This window comes from Mizuhopecten yessoensis, unplaced genomic scaffold (genome assembly GCF_002113885.1).
Source record: "Mizuhopecten yessoensis strain PY_sf001 unplaced genomic scaffold, ASM211388v2 scaffold10847, whole genome shotgun sequence".
Taxonomy (NCBI): domain Eukaryota; kingdom Metazoa; phylum Mollusca; class Bivalvia; order Pectinida; family Pectinidae; genus Mizuhopecten; species Mizuhopecten yessoensis.
Window position 1 is genome coordinate 222,460 of NW_018408751.1, and position 23,646 is coordinate 246,105.

General features: G+C 36.7%; 2 protein-coding genes across 6 annotated transcripts in view; one reads left to right on the forward strand and one right to left on the reverse strand.

Annotated features, from left to right (window-relative positions):
• The window catches only part of LOC110462924 (beta,beta-carotene 15,15'-dioxygenase-like), a 58,604-nt gene that overhangs the window by 18,309 nt on the left and 16,649 nt on the right, over positions 1–23,646 (reverse strand). The window contains exon 2 of one of the 5 annotated variants that reach the window (XM_021517167.1): positions 854–989. The exons of the other annotated variants lie outside the window; for them this stretch is intronic. The gene's annotated coding sequence lies outside the window, so the exon portion shown is untranslated. The remainder of the gene's footprint in view (positions 1–853; positions 990–23,646) is intronic. 5 annotated transcript variants of the gene reach the window in all.
• Positions 7,659–22,977, forward strand: LOC110462934. Its single transcript, XM_021517183.1, has 7 exons — positions 7,659–7,684; positions 12,981–13,111; positions 14,065–14,195; positions 14,713–15,931; positions 17,068–17,205; positions 21,632–21,738; positions 22,753–22,977. The coding sequence occupies exons 1-7, from the start codon at positions 7,659–7,661 to the stop codon at positions 22,975–22,977; spliced, it is 1,977 nt and encodes a 658-aa protein (XP_021372858.1).

A 23,646-nucleotide genomic window follows, 5' to 3' on the forward strand; every position in this document is an offset into this window, starting at 1 on the left:
CACGTCCCCCTCCCCTGTCCCCCGTCCCCCTGCCACTCGATGTAGCGCATATCCTTCATTTAGAAGCAGTATATATTGGTAATACTGTTTTTGATTTTCGGATAAAGGATTTTGATGGATTCCATTGAACCCTTCTATTCCTTGTAAGATATACCTCCCAATGTATGAGATAGTATCATTTGTCGGTTAACCATAATAACTACGGTTATGCAAACATCATAGTCAACATCATTACAGATCAATAAATGTATCAACATTTTTTTTTACACAACAGACAATAAATAAGTAGCAAACTGGAAGAAACGAATTCTAATATTAGAATGCTGATTATAATTCTTCTTTATTCAGCACTAGTCAAAGATATATTTGTGCCTTAAATACAAGGATCCGTGTAGTGATACAATTAATGCATACAATCTACATAAATATATTATGAAGTAAAACAGCGACATTTCAATCTTAAATGTAGATTTCACGACATCAGGGGCAACATTACTTCAGATTAAATACATTATTGTTCCATATGTCATTTGCTTTAAACATCTTTCTCTGGTAGTGCCAGATAATTCCCTCTGCAAATATTTAACAAAAATATCTTTAATTCTTATTTTTAATGAATGCATACATGCTCCTATACGACCTACATACTTCACGTACCAAATATATCCAAAACCATTAGCAAATTTAAACATATTATCCGCCAGTGAAAATATGCATCTAGTCCCGTCTTTAGCATGCAAACATGGACAAATTAATCTTTTTCTATCCTATTCTAATTCAAATAGAATCTATACCGATACAGAAAATTGCAACAATTTAATTCTGTCTTATGATAAAACAAACAACAACTTACGGAGCAGAATATTGTTCCTAGCCTCCCTTACTGTCGCCACGTACAGTTCTATGAACTTGAGACAGGCAAAATCCTTGTGATGACCACTGGCTATTTGTCTCTGAAGACTGGTCAGCTTATCAAAACGATGTTTTTCCTTTAAAAAATGTATATTAGCAATACTCCGATAAATATTTAAGTTTATGTTTAAATAAAATGTTCTAATTAATAAGGAAAATAGTTTATCGGATAATAAAATACGCTGACGGGATTAAACAAAACAAATCAAGTGATACGTATAACTGATACGTTAAGCTAACCATACACCGCGATAAATGATGGCAGTGACAGTCGTTTGTCAGGTGAAATGACGTTAATTGATGTTTAAGATCGGGAACCTGTGCACGAGAACTGGACATTTGGCTGGACATGTTTGTTTTGTCCAGTACTGCCCAATACTTTGGTAAGAATGATTGTGTTAGATTTATGACGAAAATACAGATTTTGTCACCCCGTACCAACGCGTGTAAGAGGAAGATGGGAGAAGGTTAGTCCTAACAAGGACACACATGTTTAAAATGTGATTAGCTTTATCAGTGATAAGCACTAATTTTGTCTATTTTTGAGGATCTTTAAAACACAACCATTAGATGAGCAAAAAGGAATCAAGATAGAAAAATGTTTCAGTAGAGTAAAATTATATGCAAAAACACCAGTTTTTACCTGGTATGTTGTCCAAATTATTAGAGGTGGAAAAATGTCATGAAACATTGAATAAGCCAGTGTCACCTTTTGAACAACTGGTCCAAGTTCTTTATATGTAGATTAAATATAAATAATATTTAACTAATTGATCGAATATACTTTTTAAAATAATTTAACCCCGGTAGATGAATAACAGTCCTTGCTTTTACCACACTTCAAAGGCAAATGACTGGTGTGCAGCCATTTAAATATTTCATATATTTTCAATTAACAAGTTCATTTTCCATGTTTATACGCGAATAACTTCCAAGATTTTTCTAAAGAAAGCCGAGTCTTTTCTCGTGCATCAAATTCCTTATTATCTTTTAACGCGCTTTGTATTAACACTCTAAACGACTTTAAGGGAAGGGACATAGAACCCATCGGTTTATAAGTAACACCGCTAATGGTCATTCACTCAACCGTCTAAATCATCAACACCCTGATGGATAGTCACTCAACCGTCTAAATCATCAACACCGCTAAAAGCAAGTCATTCAACCGTCTAAATCCTAAACAAAGCTAATAGCAAGTCACTTAACCGTCTAAATAATTTACAACGCTAATAGCCAGTCACTCAACCGTCGTTTACAACGCTAATAGCCAGTCACTCAACCGTTTACAACGCTAATGGTCAGTCACTTAGCCGTTTGTAAAGCTTATGGTCAGTCACTTAACCGTTTGCAACGCTTATGGTCAGTCACTCAACCGTCTGATTACCTACACCGCTAATAGCCAGTCATCCAACCGTCTATATCATCTACACCGTTAATAGCCAGTCACTCAATCGTCTATATCATCTAAACCTCTAATCGCCAGACACTCAACCGTCTAATCTTCTACACCGTTAATAGCCAGTCACTCAATCGTCTATATCATCTACACGGCTAATAGTCAGTCACTTAACCGTCTAAATAATTTACAATGCTAATAGCCAGTCACTCAACCGTCGTTTACAACGCTAATAGTCAGTCACTTAGCCGTTTGTAAAGTTTATGGTCAGCCACTTAACCGTTTGCAACGCTTATGGTCAGTCCCTCAACCGTCTGATTATCTACACCGCTAATAGCCAGTCACTCCACCGTCGAAGTCATCTACAATACTTATAGCCAGTCACTCAACCGTCTAATCATCTACACCGTTAATAGCCAGTCACTCAACCGTCTATATCATCTAAACCTCTAATCGCCAGACACTCAACCGTCTAATCATCTACACCGTTTATATCCAGTCACTCAACCGTCTATATCATCTACACCCCTAATAGTCAGTCACTTAACCGTCTAAATCATCTACACCGCTAATAGTCAGTCACTTAACCGTCTAAATCATCTACACCGTTAATAGCCGGTCAATCAACCGTCTAAATCATCTACACCGCTAAAAGCCAGTGACTCAACCCTCCAAATCATCTACACCGCTAATAACCAGTCCCCCAACCGTCTATATCATCTACACCGCTAATAGCCAGTCACCCAACCGTCTAACTCATCTACACCGCTAACAGTCAGTCACTCAACCGTCTAAATCCTCTACATCGCTGGAAGCCAGTCACTCAACTGTCTAAATCATCTACACCGCTGGAAGCCAGTCACTCAACCGTCTATATAATCTATACCGCTAATAACCAGTCACTCAACCGTCCAAATCATCTACACCGCTAATAGCCAGGCACTCAACCGTCTAAATCATCTACATCGCTGGAAGCCAGTCACTCAACTGTCTAAATCATCTACACCGCTGGAAGCCAGTCACTCAACCGTCTATATAATCTATACCGCTAATAACCAGTCACTCAACCGTCCAAATCATCTACACTACTAATAATTACCTACACCGCTAATAGCCAGTCATCCAACCGTCTAAATCATCTACACCGCTAATAGCCGGTCAATCAACCGTCTAAATCATCTACACCGCTAATAGCCGGTCAATCAACCGTCTAAATCATCTACCCCGCTAAAAGCCAGTCACTCAACCGTCCAAATCATCTCCACCGCTAATAACCAGTCACCCAACCGTCTATATCATCTACACCGTTAATAGCCAGTCACTCAACCGTCTAAATCATCTACACCGCTGGAAGCCAGTCACTCAACCGTCTATATAATCTATACCGCTAATAACCAGTCACTCAACCGTCCAAATCATCTACACCGCTAATAACCAGTCACTCAACCGTCTATATCATCTACCCCGCTAATAGTCAGTCATCCAACCGTCTAAATCATCTACACCGCTAATAGTCAGTCACTCAACCGTCTAAATCATCTACACCGCTGGAAGCCAGTCACTCAACCGTCTAAATCATGGACACCGCTAATAGCCAGTCACCCAACCGTCTAAATCATCTACTAGCCAGTCACTCAACCGTTTACAACGCTAATGGTCAGTCACTTAGCCGTTTGTAAAGCTTATGGTCAGCCACTTAACCGTTTGCAACGCTTATGGTCAGTCACTCAACCGTCTGATTATCTACACCGCTAATGGCCAGTCACTCCACCGTCGAAGTCATCTACAATACTAATAGCCAGTCACTCAACCGTCTAATCATCTACACCGTTTATATCCAGTCACTCAACCGTCTATATCATCTAAACCTCTAATCGCCAGTCACTCACCCGTCCATATCATCTAAACCTCTAATAGCCAGTCACTAAACCGTCTATATCATCTACACCGCTAATAGCCAGTCACTCAACCGCCTAAATCATCTACATCGCTGGAAGCCAGTCACTCAACCGACCAAATCATCTACACCGCTAATAGCCAGTCACTCAACCGCCTAAATCATCTACATCGCTGGAAGCCAGTCACTCAACCGTCTATATCATCTATACCGCTAATAACCAGTCACTCAACCGTCCAAATCATCTACACTACTAATAGCCAGTCACTCCACCGTCTAAATCATCCACACCGCTAATAGTCACTCAACCAACCGTCTTAATCATATATACCGCTGGAAGCCAGTCAACCGTCTTAATCATCTAAACCTCTAATCGCCAGACTCTCAACCATCTAAATCATCTACACCGTTAATAGACAGTCACTCAACCGTCTAAATCTTCTACACCGTTGGAAGCCAGTCAATCTACCGTCTTAAACATCTACACCGCTAATAAGCAGTCACTTACCGTCTAAATCATCTACACTGTTAATAGTCTGACACTTTACCGTCTTAATCATCTACACCGCTAATAGCCAGTCACTCAACCGTCTAAATCATCTACACTGTTAATAATCTGACACTATACCGTCCTAATCATCTACACCGCTAATAGTCAGTCACTCAACCATCTAAATCATCTACACCGCTATTAGTCAGTCACTCAACCGTCTAAATCCCCAACATCGCTAATAGCCAGCCACTAAACTATCTAAATAATCTACACCGCTTTTAGCCAGTCACTAAACCGTCTAAATAATCATCATTGCTTATAACCAGTCATTCAACCGTCTAAATCATCTACATCGCTAATAGCCTGTCACTCAACCGTCTAACCCATCTATACCGCTTATAAACAGTCACTCAACCGCCTAACTCATCTATACCGCTAATACACAGTCACTCAACCGTCTAACTCATCTATACCGCTAATAAACAGTCACTTAACCGTCTAAATCATCTAATGCATTAATAGCCAGCCACTCAACCGTTTACAAAGCTAATAGCCAGGCACTTAACCGTTTACAAAGCTAATGGTCAGTCAGTCAGCCGTCTTAATTACCGTATCTTTACCGCTAATAGTCATTCAACCGTTGCAATTATCTTCACAAATTAAGCGGTAGAGTTGATATGAATTATGCATTTTTGCACTTGAGGATTGCATTTTTCAATAAAGTTGACGGCTTTTAATATATTTGCAAGGTTTTTCTGACGGCTTTAATGAACACGCCTTTTGTGGTCAAGCCAACACTCTCGTATGATATTTGGTATTGGCATAAGTATTGTCAGATTTTATTCCTACCGATCTTAATGGATGGCTCTAGCACAAGACAATTAACACCATGAAGACTTACAACATTTCTGTGATTTGCATTTGAAATCAAAACAAATCTACTGTCCATGACAGGAAATGATGCATGACTGTCTGGTTTTACGCTTAAATACTGCAAAACATTAAAAAAATGTTGCTTGCATTTAAAGGTTTAGAGAATTTCTTTTGCCAAATGTCATCAGACTGATGAAATGAACAGCAGCAATTCCGTTTTAAAACTAGCATAATGCCCGATAATTGCGGGAGGCGGTTGCGTTAATTTTAATTTCCTGGAAACCTTCTTGTCGATGTTTTTTTCAAACACAAAAAATACAAAAACAACTATATTAAACAAAATACATTATCGAAGCTCAAATGAACTAATAAGGTATACTTTTCTTGCATAAAAGTGTTTATCAATTGTGAAACTATTGATTGAACCAAGGGAATCTCCGAATGTGTGACAAACCAATGCTTGTTGCTACACGGCATTTGATTGCAAACTTGTTAAATGGCTACAAGAAACTAAACACTGTCCCTTCCTGTCTGTGAACAACATACAGGTATTGTTCTTACGCAGGAAAACGTGCATATATGGTTTATGAAAAGAAAAATATAAAGATTATAACACGAAGCAAAGATGGTGAAAAATAAGCCATAGTCCCCCAACGGTAATGCTTTCTATATTTAACAAACAGTACACTTATGTCAGGATGTATATGCTGCTAGAATTTGGTTTAGTATGGTTTAGTATTGTTTAACGTCCTATCAAAAGCTATGGTCATTTAAGGACGGCCTCCCCTGTGTGCAAGATGTATGCGTGTGTTTTGGGAGGCTGCGATATGTCCGTGTTTGTCTCATCGGGATAGCGCGGAACTGATGCCGACTTTATAGTGCTACCTCACTGAAACATACTGCCGAAGAAACCCAGCAGAACACCCCACCCGGTCACATTATACTGACAACGGGCGAACCAGTCGTCCCACTCCTAAATTGCTGAACGTTAAGCTGGAGTAGAAACTACCATTTTTACAGACTCCGGTATGTCTCGACCAGGGGAGGGGGCCCAAAGCCTTCATCACAGGGGCGAACGCTCAACTAAAGGCCAAAAGTGAGGCATAGTCAAGGGAGACATTAGGAAGAAGAAAGTTGTTTAGAAAGAAGAGAAAAGATAAGATCCCAAATTTAGTCACCTCTTACGAGCATACAATTCTTACGCCCTATCCCAAGATGTCCATGTAAAACCAAAACCGATTACTCCAGGTTGAAATAACCTTTGAAACAGGTCATTTGCCTGTGAATGTTCTTTTTATCAATACCTTAAATGTTGAGAGCTTATATTGTAGTTTGCCTTATTGCCGTTGAGAAGAAATTGATAAGAATGTAGGTGCGTTTACTCAGAGCTCGATTAGATATTAAGTCGTGATTTTACTGAATATTGTGATTTCTAGAACATTACAATGTAAGAATTTGTTTTTAATTTCTGGACTACAGAAAAGCGTTTGGCAGTATAACACTTGATACATTGATGCTTAATTTGCAGAGTAGGATATAAAACGTTCGCTCAGCATCATAAGATTTTCACATGAATGTCAAGTCTTGCGCAAGGCAAAAATCTAAATTTTCCAAATGTACGACAAAGATGTCTGTTTAGCGTTTGAAACTCAACAGCGAGACAAATTGCATATATCATCTGATTTCGGAACTGACAGAAATGTAGATCGTTTTCGGACATATCGTTATTTGACAAAATGTTTATCTAGTATAGATTTAAATTGGAGCCTATTCCTCAAATGGAAACCGGAATATACGATATTGTGCCGAGGAATCCAATGATTTTTTTACTTTGTGTGCGTGTGCTCTAGGAGAGGCTGAAGGTAATGTTTCTTCGGGATTTGAACATTGAAACAGTTTGTGCTGTATCCCTGACAACCGGTATACTACTAGTGTTGCGTAAAAGGATGGTTGCAGCTGCTGACTTTCCCGTTTCCAAGGATACGCCAGGTGAAGAACACGAAGAGTTTTAATAACAGCCTTACATCCCTGTTGGATTTCGTTAACGATAATTTTGCTGTGTATTTTATTGGATATTTTTGGGAAGTATGAGTAAGAAGACAAGCAAGAAATGGTAAGTTCATCATTATATTTTGTAGAACAAGACAGTAATACTTAATCTACCATAGACTTATCACAAAATTAAATCCACTGCACATTTTCGATCACCAGCTTCCTCTGGTGTTGAACAAAATTGACATATTGATTTGAAGTTGTACTTGTATTCCTAAAACATATTTAGAAGTTCATAAAGAGATACCTTTTCATGGTCGTGTCTTTAATATAGACTAAAGCATAAAACTATCTGTAATAGGCAGTTTAAAGGTGGTCTTTAAGTTCAGATGGACCTGCTGAACTCGCCACTATATAAAGATGGCGTCCATTTTTCACTTGTGACATGTGTATCAGTTGACCATAGCTTTGTGCTTGTTTACCAACGATTTCATTACACTAATAGAGAGCAAGATAAGACAAAGTGCTGAATTGGTCAATACAGCAGCATAAGTGGTCAAAGAATCTCGCGGTCACGTAACGGTAAAAATTGACCGGCTTTGGAGTCGGTTGTCGTCTCTTTTGAAATCTTCAAAGGACAGGTTGCAGACTTCGTTTGGACTTAATTTGTTTTACCTCTTTGTTTCACCAGTCAAATAGCAGCGGCGTGCCTTCAATTTTGCTATGACATATTCCAGGGGTGTGGAGAGTGAAAGTGAATGTTATATCTAGCAGGAAGGTGTGAGTTGGTCTTCTTTCTAATGCTTTCATTCTTGGTGAGGATTGTAATATTGTACACGCATCAGTGCAGAATAGGGTATCGTCGTCAAGCTTTTGTCAATTAACGAGAGATTTAAAGATTTTACTATGGTATTAACAAAAGGTAACAAATATCATGTTCAACGACCTGACTCAGTGTACATCAACACTAATGCATACTCTATACATCATAGTTAACGCTTAAACAAGTTTTGATGAGTTGTGTGATGATCTGAAGCATAACATGCAGACAATCGTCTGGAGCTTTAAACGAACTTTCTAACTGATTTTCAAGATTTTTTTTAAAGCGGTGTGAAATGAATCACTGTTTCCATTGACAAGTTATTTCGATTGCAATGCATGCTGTTACTATTTATGTATCCCATTCAAATTAAGGGAGACATATTGTTTTATCACTGTTCATCGTCTGGTCTTCTAATCATATTTTATCCGGGCCGTAACCTTTTAAATCGCTAGATGATATTTGCGGTATATCTCTGTCAACCACAGATAATTTGCATAGAGCAGAGTCATTAGGTCACTGTGATCCTGAATTCAAGGTCAAAGGTGAAATAAGTGCATACTTTTCAGGAACATCTTGTCTGGGCCGTAACCTTTATATCGTTAAAGATATCTTGCTGAAACTTGCAGTGTTCATCCAGCACACACAGACAATGTGCAGAGATCATTGTCATAATTAAGGTCACTGTGACGTGACCTCAAGGTAAAAAGTCAAATACACTTTTCAGTTATTCAAACTATTAGTGATTTTACCAATCAGAACTTTTTAATTGCATTAATTCATATATGCATTTTTTAATTTAGTAGGCAGTTAAGCGAGTCTAACTTACCTAAATACCAATTTTTTTCTCAAAATTTATCGATACGTAGTTGCTTGGCTTTACCGTGTATTTTTGTTCACTTAAAACGGATCACTAGCTCCTTAATGAAATCGTGCCAAGTGAAAAAAGATCGTGTTTGCTACGTTTAGAAAAAATACACAATACATTGACGAACTATGAAACACACAACGTTACACATTAAACAATTACATATTGACACACCATCATATACATAATGACACACTATGGAATACATATTGTCACAATATAGAATATACATTCATTGTCTCTTTAAAAAACAAACTGAAAAAAACATCAAATGCAAATTGATGATATCACTAACATATTGACACACTTTGAAATACATTCTGACACATCATCTTATACCTACTGACATACGATCAAATGGAAATTGACAAACTATAAATAAATATTGACACATTTTGAATACACATTGACACAATATCAATACATATTGACAAACTATAAATTACATATTGACACACCATTAAATACATATTGACACACTATTAATTATATATTAACACACTTTCAAAAACGTATTGACGAAGAATAAGATACATTTTGACATACCATTAAATACATATTGGCACAATATCAAATGAATTTTGACATTCTGAGGAAGATATTGACTTTATGAAATACACATTGACACATTTTGAAATATACATTGACACATCCTGAAATGTTACGTTGCAGAAGCATTGAAAACGCGAAAACGGCAACACCGTATACAGTTCCAAGAGTTGACACACGGACATCAAATCTCTGGCCACTGATTCTTTAAGTCTTTGGCATAAACTTACCACTTACTTAGTTCGTTAATTACCGGCGAACCCAACGTTATTTATGTGTCTATGTTATGGTATGTTGACTAGTGTCACCAATGACAACCACACATCCTACGCTCTCTCGCTCATTGGCATATGGCATCTTGTTAGTTACAATTTACAACGTCAAACCCTCTCGGTGTGACAAACACACATCGACATGAGTTAACAATGCCTGACACCGTACTCGATTTAAAAAGCGCCCAATATTTTTACGATTTCGTCTTCTGAAACACCGTATGAAACATTCGATCTAACAAGCGCCAAATCCCATATAAAGCATTCCTTATTATTTCTTCGTTTTGCCAACGTTCTTTGATGAAATTAAAGGTGAAGCAATCATTGCATTTTTCTAAAAAGAAGTTTAGCACACGTGGCGCTTACAATGTCGGATATGGTACATGAAATCAAGTGTGATATTACAACAACATTATATGGTCATCAGGCTGGTATTTTTTGGAGATTTTTTTATCTCACCCTAAGGGGATAAATTATTCTTTTTCTCTTACCCTGCTGATAATAAAGGCTCAACACATTGTAACCCATCCTCGAAACTCCAAGGATATACGCTCACTTTCACTCGCTGCAACCCCGGAAAATTGAAGATACGCGGCTAGCTACTTGATTGGTCTCAGGTAAAAAAACAAACCTGACCAATCGTTCAGCTGATACCGGTCCTTTGAAGATTACAGAGGAGCGACACCCGACTTCAAAGCCAGTCAATTTTACCGTTACGCGACCAAGAGATTCGTTTGATGTACAGCAACGGATCAAACTAGTCTACTCGCCTCATCCACAAGGTGATGCACACTGAGCCTTCGATTTTGTCATGACATATTCCAAGGGTGTAGAGAGTAAAAGTGAGAATACCCCCTGGAGTATCGAGGACAATCGCAAACGTAACCTTAATGCACTGGATGACGTGATCGAATTGTTTTGACGGGGGAATCCCTACGTCTCAACCCTTGGGCGAGAACTACAGAATCTTCCTCTACCTTAAGGGTGTGACAGAGAAATCTCCACCCCGAGGGTTAGAGATTTCTCTGTTACACCCTCAAGGTAGGGGATGATTATTTTTCTCCCATCCTATTATTTCAGTCACAGCTCCACCGACAGTAATCTGCCATGTTTGTAAACCAAAACACATATGATGTATGCATATCGTCATTCACTTTTGATGACGTTACAATTACCGATGACGCATTTTAATGACGTCACAATTGAACACGTGCTAATCGGCACAAGGCTCTCTCCCCCTAGGTGTGACAAGCTGATCTTTCCCGGCTAAAACGAGAGACACACCTGTGAAGGGTGGGATAAAAGGATTTCTTTTACCCTGGACAGGTGTATCCACACTTTTACCGATGTAAGATTAATGGGACAATCGTTGTAGTAATTATTTTATAACCTTGTCACAAAACTCTTCATGATTATATAGTTTGATACTCCATATGACCAATTCATGTTGGGAAATTGACAATAGACAGTGTGTTCTTGCCGTTTTTAATCCGTAATGGAGAATTAGCGGCAGCTGTCGGTGAATTCCAGCCGAGGGACAAGGTAACCTCTCGCTTTATTCAACTAGGCTCTCTGGAATACAAGTACATTTATTCTGAATCAAAATAATCTGCCCACGTCATCTTAAGCTCAAACATCGTTGTGAATGATCGGGTGATCTATTGATATCGTACTTTCTGCGGTTTGAAATTCTTCCTGCGGCACCCTCTCAGTGCGTGCTTATAATCATCAAATCCAAACGTGAACAGAATTATCTGATTAGAGGTATATATTATGATATTTATAATTCTTACTTGCGATGTCTGTGTAAATTCAAGAATGTGTTATGTGTGAACTTAGACACATAACTGACACTGTGTTGTCGGTCGACAGCGTATTGCTGTACATGTTTACTTCTCACTGGAAGGCCCAGATATTGCGCTATTTCGGTCGTTGCTATTTTTATCACCGGCTTTCCCAAAAGATGAAACTGACCACACTGGACGTTGGCTTCAGGTCGGGTCATTATCAACTACGTAAACTTTCGTTAGGAGATATATATTTTCAGTTCCGACTTGATTTTCAGGTAATCAAAAGAGCTAACTTCCACTAAATTGTCCCTTTAATATCATCTCTCACCTCCTTGGAAGTGAGAGTAATACAATAGCTCAGCCCCTTGGGGGTGAATTACTATTTTTCTCTAACCCTGCTCACCCAGTGTGTATCATAACCATAATGTTATGTTAACGTTACAGGCTAAGTTCAGGGTTGACATGACGTTGATGGATTGTTGACGTGACATTTTAGCATTGTTATTAATAGGGGAAATACCCCGTCTCAACCCTAGAGTTAGAAAGAATATCTTGCAGAAAACGAATCATTCACTCCCTTGAGGTGAGATTTGGAATCTCAACCCTCGGGGAAAGTTGCCAGACACTCGCAAACCCTCGTGTTTGGCAACTTAAGAATCCCACCCCTCGAGGGAAATCGAAGACATGTTTTAGTCAGTGGCAGTTAGCAAGAATCTCCTGCAGAACCGGGGGAGTTTTCTTCTGTCGTCAGCTACGGGGAAATTGATAAAACAAAAACTGATCTACTGCCCCTTTGGATCTCTGCCTTTTACTTTATTTATTTAAGACTTCTTTTCATTGACGTTTCCGTGGGCAATCAAATCCATATGACCTTTGCAGTGGGGAAAAAACTCTGAACAAAAGAATCGGAAGTAATTTCTTAAAACGGTCATGGAATGACTACCTTTCCTGTGAATGTATGAAGCCCGTTTAAGTACAAAAAAAGAAGGCTAGCTGAATCCCATAATAAATCGTAAGGGGAGACACCATTGTAATATGACATTGAATGTCGTAAAGACATGATACCACGAACAAACAAACAAATAACACAAAATAAAGATTAATTTTGTATCTTTTAGTCCCAGTACCTCAAACGAGCAGGAGTTCATAGCAGAAGATGTATTGATGCCAAGACAGAGTCTTTGTATTGCATTGCAAGATCCCTTGAGTAATGATATACCGGAGGATGAAAATCCTCAAAAGAAAAATGGTAAGTGACTTTCACATTTTTTTTCTATTTTGATTCTTCAATCAGGATTATCTAATATCCGGTATCACATCTCCTCAGTCACCCACTCTATTCAACATCCGTTCTGTTACAGACAGATACAGGCATCTGAAGACTCTTATAAATACTCATTTCAAAATATGTTAATTGCGCAGCTGCCATTTCGAAAAATGCTGAGTATAATTCGAAGAGGTAATATCCTAGGGCGGAATTCGCTATGAATATTTACATCCCAACCTCGCATTCAAAGAGTTCCGTTCTCTATACATCTTTCTCCTACACTTCCCATAAGTGATTCCCTTTTTAGCTAGAGAAAAGATAAACTCCTTTTACCTATCTAACGAAAGAAAGTTCACATACGCGATATTATTCTAAAAACGTCACCATCGCGTCATCACTTTATGCAGCGTAACCAGGGCCATGTCATCAATTTTGCCGCACATTTCATGCGCCATTGATTACGTCGCGGTGAAGTGAGTTCAACATAAAAAACCAATCCCGTGTGATGTAGACAGAGGAACCGCAACCAATTGGATGCATTTTTTGCCTTGTGCTAAAGTAAAAATTCTTACCCTATCTGTCTACATCAAAACAAGAGTGTAAATTCGACCAATCTTCCCAACAAAAGCTTTGTCTTTCGAGAGCTAAAACCTTGAATTTTGAAGATAAACCCTTCTCGACCCTCCACTCCCCGAGCCCGAGTTTTTATTGACATGAATCGACATAAGTAAAACAGTCCTAGTAAGTTTACCAGATACCTCGCTCGGACACTACAATCGCAATCTTTCGTGATTGAATTTTGATGACCCCCCGGCATAATTGGTGATCATCAAGACTCTTGAAGATCTTTCAAGCATCGTGTAAAAGTTACGCTTATTGTGAAGAGATCTGTACATGCATGACGTAACATAAGACCCTATTTTCTTCGTTGGCAGGTTTCAACACGAGTAAGCGGTCCCAGCTTATAAAGATGTTATGTCTGACCCTGTTACCCATTCTCAGTCTTATGGGGTTCACTCTTTTCTCACTCACAGACACGATCAACAAAAAGATGGAAAACGAAAAGGTGAAGTTTTATATCCTATGTGTATGTAAAAAGCCTTATTAACTCAAAATATGTTCTACATGTAAAATACAAAAATACAAAACAGCCCCCCAACCCAAAAAAGACAAAAACAAAACATAAACAGACTATTATAATGTTGCCCTCTATCGTCGCATACTTAAAGAAGTAGAGTCTCTTAGCGTGTGTACTAGACAATGGTCAGTGGTTTCTGAAACCGCGTCAGTTATACTGTTAAAAGAAGAACGTGGGTTGTAATGTCTTTCAAATTTACCTGGTAATGTAAATCCTAATTTCTAGAATCTGGAGCATTGTAGTAGTCAATTGGACAAGAAATTCTTAAATATTCTGTCTATGTTATAAGACAATTGTTTCCATTGTACTAGACAATAGGGATTCTATTGTATTTGATATCCAGTATGCTAAACTACCTTTACGTCCAGAAAATGTGATACAGTGTATCGCCACTAAGATCAGAATTCATGAAGTTAAACGGTATTTGAATGTATTCTATTAACAGACCCGGAAGGAGTTACAACTAAGTGTAGAGCTTGGGAACCTTATTCATCGGTTGCAGCAAGAGAGAGATACCAGCGTCCTGTATCTCAGTGCTCTCGGCCCGGAAACTAAAACTTTCCTTTTGCAGGAGTATATCGGCACCAACAATGCCATATACGCCCTGTCTGAATGGCCAAGAAATCTCGACACCGACAACCGAGAGGAATTCGAATCGAGGGACAGACTCCGTGAATACCTTGTCCGGCATCGTCAGCTTCTGACCAAAGTGAAATACAATCTTCAGGTCGAGATTGATTTCTATACTAACATTATCCGCGTAGTGATTGCATGGCTATATGATTCTATAACACGCGGGAAGGATGCTGAAGTCTGGAAAACTCTTGTTGCCTATCTCAAACTAACAAGCGGAAAACAAGACGTCGGAATCGAACGAGCTCTTGGAACTCTTTTCTTCGTACAGGGAGGGTTCGAGACCAGTTTCTCGAAACAGAATTATTTTGAAATGTACAACACGGTTATTTATAGATTTCGTGCATTCTACGAAACTGCCGAACTCTATTCAAACAGAGTCGATCGCCTGTACACTTCAGGCGTCAGTGAAGCAGGAAGTGACCTAATTGCAATCATAGACGGATTTCGGTTTGAAATTCAGCACTATGAAAGTGAGGTTTTCTACCCAGACATTCAGAAAGCCCGTTATTGGTTTGATAACATGACTTTATATTTAGACACTTTGTTGAAAATTCAGCAGAATTTGGGATTTGAAATCATTGGTCGACTCGACGTTGTCATTGACGACTCAACACGGGACCTTTCCATCAGTGTGTCTTGTCTTGTTATCGTTCTGATAATGTGCCCATTGGTGATTTTTGTGGCTGATAATTTGACAAGCAGTATACAAAGATACGCGTTAAGTTTAGTATCCACTACCAAACAACTAAGCGAGGAACACAAGAAAATCAACACTCTTATTTATCAGATGGTACCGGAAGTTGTGGCTAAGAGATTCCAAAAAGACTTGTTTGGAAATGCTGAAAATATTAAGTCCATGACGGTCATGTTTTTTGACGTACACAACTTTGTCGCTCTGACGTCAATGTGTTCCACTACTGTAGTAGTAGAGCTTCTTACAAATATCAACAACGCGATAGAGAAACTGACAGAAAACAACGATGCATTTCACGTACAAACGTACAAGGATAGTAACATGATTGTGGCAGGTACGTAATCAAGTTGAAAAAATACTCTCCTTGACACGATTTGTATTGGTATATCTGTTGTATAGTTTTAGTTACTGGTAAATTTTCGCCCAGTCAAACGTTCACCCTTAACCGGTAAAATCCATATTCGCCCAGTGTTAATTTCGCCTTGTTTATTAATGATATAAAAAGGCGAAAATTTAATTGCAGCAAGAAAAAAATCCTGTATACAGTATTAAATTGTAATAATTAATTTTTGAAAGGTCGATTTACAACGTCCCGTATTAGAGATGGGTCATCAACTTGTTTACCTTTCATATTCCAAACATCCGGTTTAAAACGGATCGTAATATGTGATATCGTTTACAAACAGAAATATTACCGTCATATTTCAGAGACAAAGAAATTATTGCAGTTCACATTTTATAATTATCAATGAGTATTGCTCCATCGGGTATGTTGACAACGTAAATTTATATTTTCATATATTGCACATTTACATGTGTAGATATGAGATATGTTTTCCATTTGTTTGCAATAACCCTATGTTGTCTTGTTCTCTCTACGGAAAATTCTGAATTTTAACCATAAGGGTGTACCTGATAGTAAAATTAAAGATTACCACTGCATCAGTTATTATCGCAGAGAAGAGTTCCACTCTGAGTTTTTTTTTAAACTTGGAGTAATCTCCCTTTTATATAGGAAATGAAGTAACCAAAGGGACTTTTTTCTGGCTGTTGGTAATTTTCCTTCTTAAGTTACTCGGATACAACTGTAGGCTTTGCCGGCCATTGATTTGGCTCTTATTTTGGTGTTTTTCATTTATAATTCCTGGCTGGCAAAATTGCTAAACTCTCCGTAGGATTTGCAAGGTAAAAATCGTGCGTTTGATTTTCATTATCTGTTTTCTGTTTTCATTAATTTCTATTATTATTTTAAAATATTTAATTTTATAACAAAACATCAGTCAAACGCTTTGCAATATGTAATTGTTTTGGAATACTTCTTATGAAAAGGATTTCAAGAAACCTGACAAAATGGTAATAGTACATTTAAACTTGTTGGTACCCTTTACTCTAACAGTCCTTGGTTTCCACGGCAGGAATGGTGGAATAAGGTTTCCTTTTTTCAATTTTCGACATTTTTTTATTCTTTAGGTATGGTAGGACGGGAAGACGACCGGCACATGCCAACAATAGCGAACATCTCCCTAGATTTGCTTAAATTGGTTAATTCAGAACCTTTCCAATTACCAGAATTTGGACCAGTACAACTCAAAATTGGAATCAACACAGGTACGTCTGGTATAGCTATATGATAATAAGATAATTCGATCAGATTTGTTGTCGAAGAACTGAAGAACGTAATTAATTTGAGTTCAATTCCAATAGCAATTGTTAATAATACTTTCACCCTTTCACCACTGTAGACTATAATGGACTCATCCATATCAATGCTTGGTAGAGTCTACTGAAGTAACATAGGGGTGAAAGGGCTAATAAAAAAGACTTGGCCGTCCGGACCACCTTGTCCTTCTAGCTGTACTTTCTTTCATGGGTCTCTATGTAAATCTTTCATTTTCTGATTGTTTCAATGAATTTGAGTTCGAATTACATCTAGTATGGTTTTTAATGTCATGTTCGATTGGTCAATAGGAGGTCATTATCATCAATAATTTAATGTCACTGTTGCATTAACCCCCCCAAGCTCTGCGTAAACATAAAACTATGATAAAAACTATTTTGGAGATAGGATAATGCTGTTTTACCCTCTAGATTTTAGGTCACAACCGTTGTTGAAATACATATTTAGTATTATAAAGATGTATGTTGTAATGTCGATTTCAGATGCAACTGACATAGTGGCATTGAAATATTTAGCGTGACATCATTATCTCGTTTCTATAGGCGACGGTATATAACCTATACCATTGTTCTCCCGAAGAAGAAATATGCATCATAGAAATGTCGAATTAGCACAGGTTATATAACATTGAACCGAGAATTACCTTGAATGGCTCTGATTATATTGACCTTCGCAGACACCTACTGACCCTGATTCTATGAAACTCAATTGATTGCCCCTGATTCTATGAAACTCAATTGATCAAGGCCTGATCCTAAAATGTTAAGCTTCTATTTCATTGAATTTCTAGGGCCCTTGTGAACGTTATTGACTCAGACGTTTAGAAAATATATTTAATCTTGAATAATCACAACTCATTTACCTTGAATGGCATAGATCCTATTAAGATTGAATCACGCATCTCCAAAGGATCTCACAATGCTTTTGTTTTACTTTGAAATACCAGATTATATACTTTTCAGGTCCTATAAAACCTATAAAAAATTCGGTCTTGAAAATCTTTTTTTATTTTTTTTATTCGGGTCATATGGAAATTGAATGACCAAGATCATACGGATCATAGAAAACCTACGTATTAAGACTGAACGACTTGGGTCCTATGACACATATCCAGATCCTATGAACATGAATGTCTTACATGAAACATACATCACACCCTATGATGCTTGAAGGACCCGAATCCTACATGATACATTTGTATGTCTCAAATCTGTTGAGTTTGGAGCAAAACAGCTCATGTAAACCTTTTATGTCCACTTTCCTATCAATCCTAAAAACCACTGGTCCTATAAACATTGAATGTCTTATGAAAAGGTTATTTATTCTATGAAACCTCAACAGCACATGTCTTTTTGTTCTTTCCAATACAGGCTCTGTGATGTCAGGAATCATTGGAAGAAAATTACCTCGGTATAGTCTATTTGGAGAGACGGTTAAAAAGGCGTTCCGGATGAAGAACGCGAGTAAACGTAATACAGACTTTTCTAATTTTGAGTTAATGTACATGTATATAAATACACAATTAGAAAAGTGTATTTATTTATTTTTAATATAATTAAATCAGGTCTCTTTGGCTGATCTGAAAACCATTTTTTTATTTGTTTTTCTTCAGACTAAATAGGCAGATGTTTATCAAACTTATAATAAATACACAGCATCGTTATCTATCTACATTGTACAGCTTACAGTTTGATTGTCAATGTTCAAGAAATACATAATACACATAGTTATAAATTTAATTTTCACTATAATGTTTATACTTGTACTGGAATATGAAAACTGATGTTTAGGATACATGGAATGTACTTCTTTCAATTAAAGGTACGTACTGTATGTATGTACTAGAAAACTTTCGCCCTGCGCAGGAAAAATCCATATTCGCCAATTGTTAATTTCGCCCTTCACTTTTGACTACTTTGTTGTCATTTTGTTTTCTAATATTTACTAAATTCGCCCATCTTGTGGAAGGCGAAAAAGGCGAAAGTTAAATTACGGCGAAAGTTTCCCAGTATGCAGCATATCAATTTCAAAATATAATATACGTTATAAATTAATATAATGTTTTTTTTTAAATATATCAATTAACGGAAGTGGTTATTGTATTTGTATTGACGTTACGTATCAATTAGAGCTCATAACCATGTACAAATACATCAATGAATGACGTTCCGATATTGTATCCATTATTTAGCACAGACACATTTAAACATATCTATGACAGTGACCAAAGATCTATATAATTCTCTCTTCTTTTTTATGATCTCGTTGTCTTTAGAAGATCGAATGCCCAGTTTGATTGCTATAGCACAAATATTCAATATTGACAATATAATTTTATTCTTATCATTTATATACTTCAAATATATCACAAATATGTTCATCCTAATTACACGTACATTTTAATCATATATCAAACCTACGTTCATATGTCAACATGAAACTAAGGAATAGTACTTATTTAAGTTTGTTGTCTTATCCTTATGATGTTACAAACTAATAACAAAAAGAACATTAACACGTGTCATTGTACTTTAAAATCACGGCTAAGACATCTAAGAATTGCTAATGGCATATATCATGCTCACAAACATTTGAAAGCACAGCCGTAAACAAGAAATCGTTGCTAAAACACGTGACAAATGAAGTAACCTTCACACACTGGTGATAGGAACCTTTAAAATCTGGTAATAGATACAGTTTTATAAAAATGAATTACATTGCATCATACAACTATGAATTGAGTAATTCCTGATTAACCGTTCACTGTCAAACACGTTATGGTTGACAGTTTTAAAATACCTACTTAATATTTGTGACCTGTGAAAAGCGATGTTGATGTCTTTTTATATTTTAATGGAAAGGGTCAGGGTTTTTTATTGTAAAAGAAAGAAAGCCATTCGTCATGCGGTAAATTTTCACTTTGTTTTGATGCAGTTTGTTTTTGTTTGATGTTATAGTTTTTCTTTGTTTAAATATAGTTGTTTTTGTTTGATGTTATAGTTTTTCTTTGTTAAAATATAGTTGATTTTGTTTGATGTTAAATTGTAATATTTATAGACATTGTTTTTTCAGGGTTTGTCGTGCGAAATATTTTCTCATCGCGAAAACGTGGATCAAATCGAGAGGCCACCGCAGGTGTACTCGATATTTTATCTACGTGCGAGCGATGAGAAAATTGTTCTAACAACAAACACTGAAAATACTGTATGATAAACTATTTACCATCTATATACTACTACCTTATATATTTCTCCATTTAAAAAACTCAACTAAACGCCATGTTTTCCAAAAGACTTCTAAGCTCAATGGTCAACGATCGCCTGTGACAAACGTAAACAAATAGAAGTTTTGCGCGGAGGAATACTATGAACCTAAAAACTACGTAGAATGTTTTTTAAAACAATCCTATCGTTATTGGTTTTTCCATATGCTCATTTGCACCTGAAATGGTGTTGTTATTCTCACAATATTTTTCCGTAACTTTGTATTGATATGTTATTGACGGACTATTTTCTTACGCCGATCACTGTTGTGTGGACACTATTTCCGGTTTCGGACGTCATCTTGCCCGAGCAGACGTTCTTTTTTGAGAAAATCCGTTCCCAGGTGCAGGGGAATGGGAAAATCCGTTCTCAAGTTGTTTTCAAGTTGTTCTCAAGTCGTTCTCAAGTCGTTCTCAAGTCGTTCTCAACTTCTTCTCATACTGACAACAAATGATAATAAATGTATCATGCTACCGGTAGGTGCTATAAAGTAGTACATAGATGATAATTGTTTTTATAATGGTTGTTTTTTCTTGAAATTATATAAAAAAAATATAATTGTTGATTTGATATTAATTTTGATATTGTTTTAATATGGTCAATTTGTTTTGATAATAAATTTCATTTTTTTTTAATACGGTTGCTTTGCTTAGATATTCATTTTTTTAACCATTTTTTTAATGCGATCGGTTTAAATTTTTCCTTTTTTCATATGGTTTATATTCTTTGACATACATTTTGTATTGTTATATATGGTTGATACGCTTTTATGTTAAATTTTAATGATTTTTTTATACGGTTGCTTTTGCTATCAAGTTTTAATCCTTTTTTCATATGTTTTTTATATATTTTTTTTTTATTGTTTTATATGGTTTATATGCTTTGATATACAATGTTAATGATTTTGATACGGTTGCTTTGCTTTATTATTAAATTTTAATACTTTTTGATAATGTCTTATTTCTTTGATATTGATTTCGATATTGTTTAATATGGTTGATTTGATTTGATATTAAATTTTAATAAGGTTGATCGGTTTTTATAATTTTATAATTTTATAGTTTTAATATGGTTAGTACAAACTGTTTTTCAGCCAATCACATACATCTGACGTACTCGTCCTTCAGTGTTCTGCAAAAAAAGGATGGTGTGTACATGATGCAGAGACGCAGTAAATACAACGAATTTGGCAATGGGAAAGTATGTATGCCTAGTCTGTCAAAACGCCTTGGTATGTTTGAGATCAAGCCATATACATATGTTTTTGTACTACCAACTATTTTCGACATGTGTTGGAAAATATATAACAATAGATCACCTCGGAGATAGTCGTTGTCTTTGATGGCCATCATATGTCTTATTTTGATCTTTGCTGACTCGTGTCCGAATAACTACGTTATCTGTAGCAAGCAAGAGACAGTACCGAGCTGGTAGGCCAGGACAACTGTCCTTCCCGATGAATCATTATCGCAACAGCAGAAGGCATGCATGGATTTATGATTTACTAGTGCATCACAAAACTTAAAATACAAACCAACTTTGCAAAAAATGTTCCTCGCATTTATAGCACATCGTTAACGGTTTTACTGCATTTGGGTTTTCATCACCAGGTGAACTCCGACAGGCAAAATAGAATAATATGAAATACAAATAGGTAAAACTTAAAGTAAGCAGAATAATCATGAGCCCCTACAAAACAGTGAATGAAAAACGTCTAGTAAGACCAAAACTGGTGTACTTAAAGCGGTCTGTCTTGACAGGTTTTGGGGGTACTAAAAAGATATTTGGTATACTTTATAAGGTGGTCTGCAATAGACATGTTTCTACAATAGAAATTTGGACTCTATAAAGGTCGGCCTTTAAATGTAGTTTATCGTTATTCTTATAATTATCAAAAGTGTCTTTCCTACAGGAAATAAAACCTTTCTATTCAAGAAGTAATGTTCTAAACATTATCTTGTAAGGAATATTTCTTTTACAATATAAATGTTCCTTCTTGAGAGAATGTACTGTATCTTTTAAAGATAGAATATTTTGCTTATTTTTAGTGGAAACTTATTCAAACTTAGTTGGAAATATTATTAAATGAGGGCATTTTAATTATAGGCAAATTAAGACTCTTCTCACAAAGAAAATTTCCTAAACATTATCTTGTAAAGAATAATTCTCTTAGAATGTAAGTTGTCTTTCATGAGAAGGTGCTTTATCTTTTAGGGAAAAGGAAAGGCCAAAACATACTGGTTGTTCGGGAAGAAGGACAGTTGCACGTTCAGATGTAGTGATGATGGGAACACGGAGAAACGCTTGTCTAAACAGATGCATGACACGGAATTTCCCGGAGAGCTGGCCCAGTACGATAAGGATACATCCTATAAACTCCCCCTCCAGGGAATTACACCGAAACAATCCCTCGAAAAGAAAGCGGCCTATATACCGTAAGAACCAGTGTTTATTATTTGCATTTCATGTTTTCGACTTCTCTTCTAAAAACCCTGAACCGAAATCAATAATATTTTGATGAAGCTTCCGTGGTCAAAGACAAACCAAGCATGCGAATTATATGTTTCCCGCCCCCGTAGTGATCTGATGGGCGGGCAAAATGGGGCCAAATGTTGTTAGAACTATTCAGATACGGTATGATTGATTACTCTTCATGGGTGAAAAGGTGCTAATGTGCTAAAATACCGAATTGCATTGGCCTCGGTTTACATATTACCTCAAGCGGCGAGGTAATAATAGCTACAATTTATTAGGGATTTAGCAGCTTTGTGTATATTTTGCCTATTTTTTGTGGAAACTTATTCAAACTTAGTAGGAAATATTATTAACGAGGGCAGTTTTATTATAGGATAAACAATTTTAGGGTATATTTTTATGAACTTCAGTGCAAAATGCGCCAAACTTGGTTGGGATTTCTATAATGTAATGTCATTTAATGATATGAAAATTAAGATCCTGCTTCACCCTTAGGGTAAAAAAATCAGGTATTAAAATGCTCAAATTGGCTATATTCCAACGGATTGTTTTCTGACTCAGATAAACTAAAATAAAATACATTTCAGTTGGACATAACAAAAATTGAGACCCTAATAAAAGGAGGTGAATTTA

Bases quoted from the DNA above. Each gene is read 5' to 3' on its own strand.
- LOC110462934 (XM_021517183.1), top strand. From the start codon at position 7,659: ATGAGTAAGAAGACAAGCAAGAAATG. The intron at 13,112-14,064 runs GTAAGTGACTTT...CTTCGTTGGCAG, and splicing joins AAATCCTCAAAAGAAAAATG to GTTTCAACACGAGTAAGCGG. The intron at 15,932-17,067 runs GTACGTAATCAA...TTTATTCTTTAG, and splicing joins TAGTAACATGATTGTGGCAG to GTATGGTAGGACGGGAAGAC.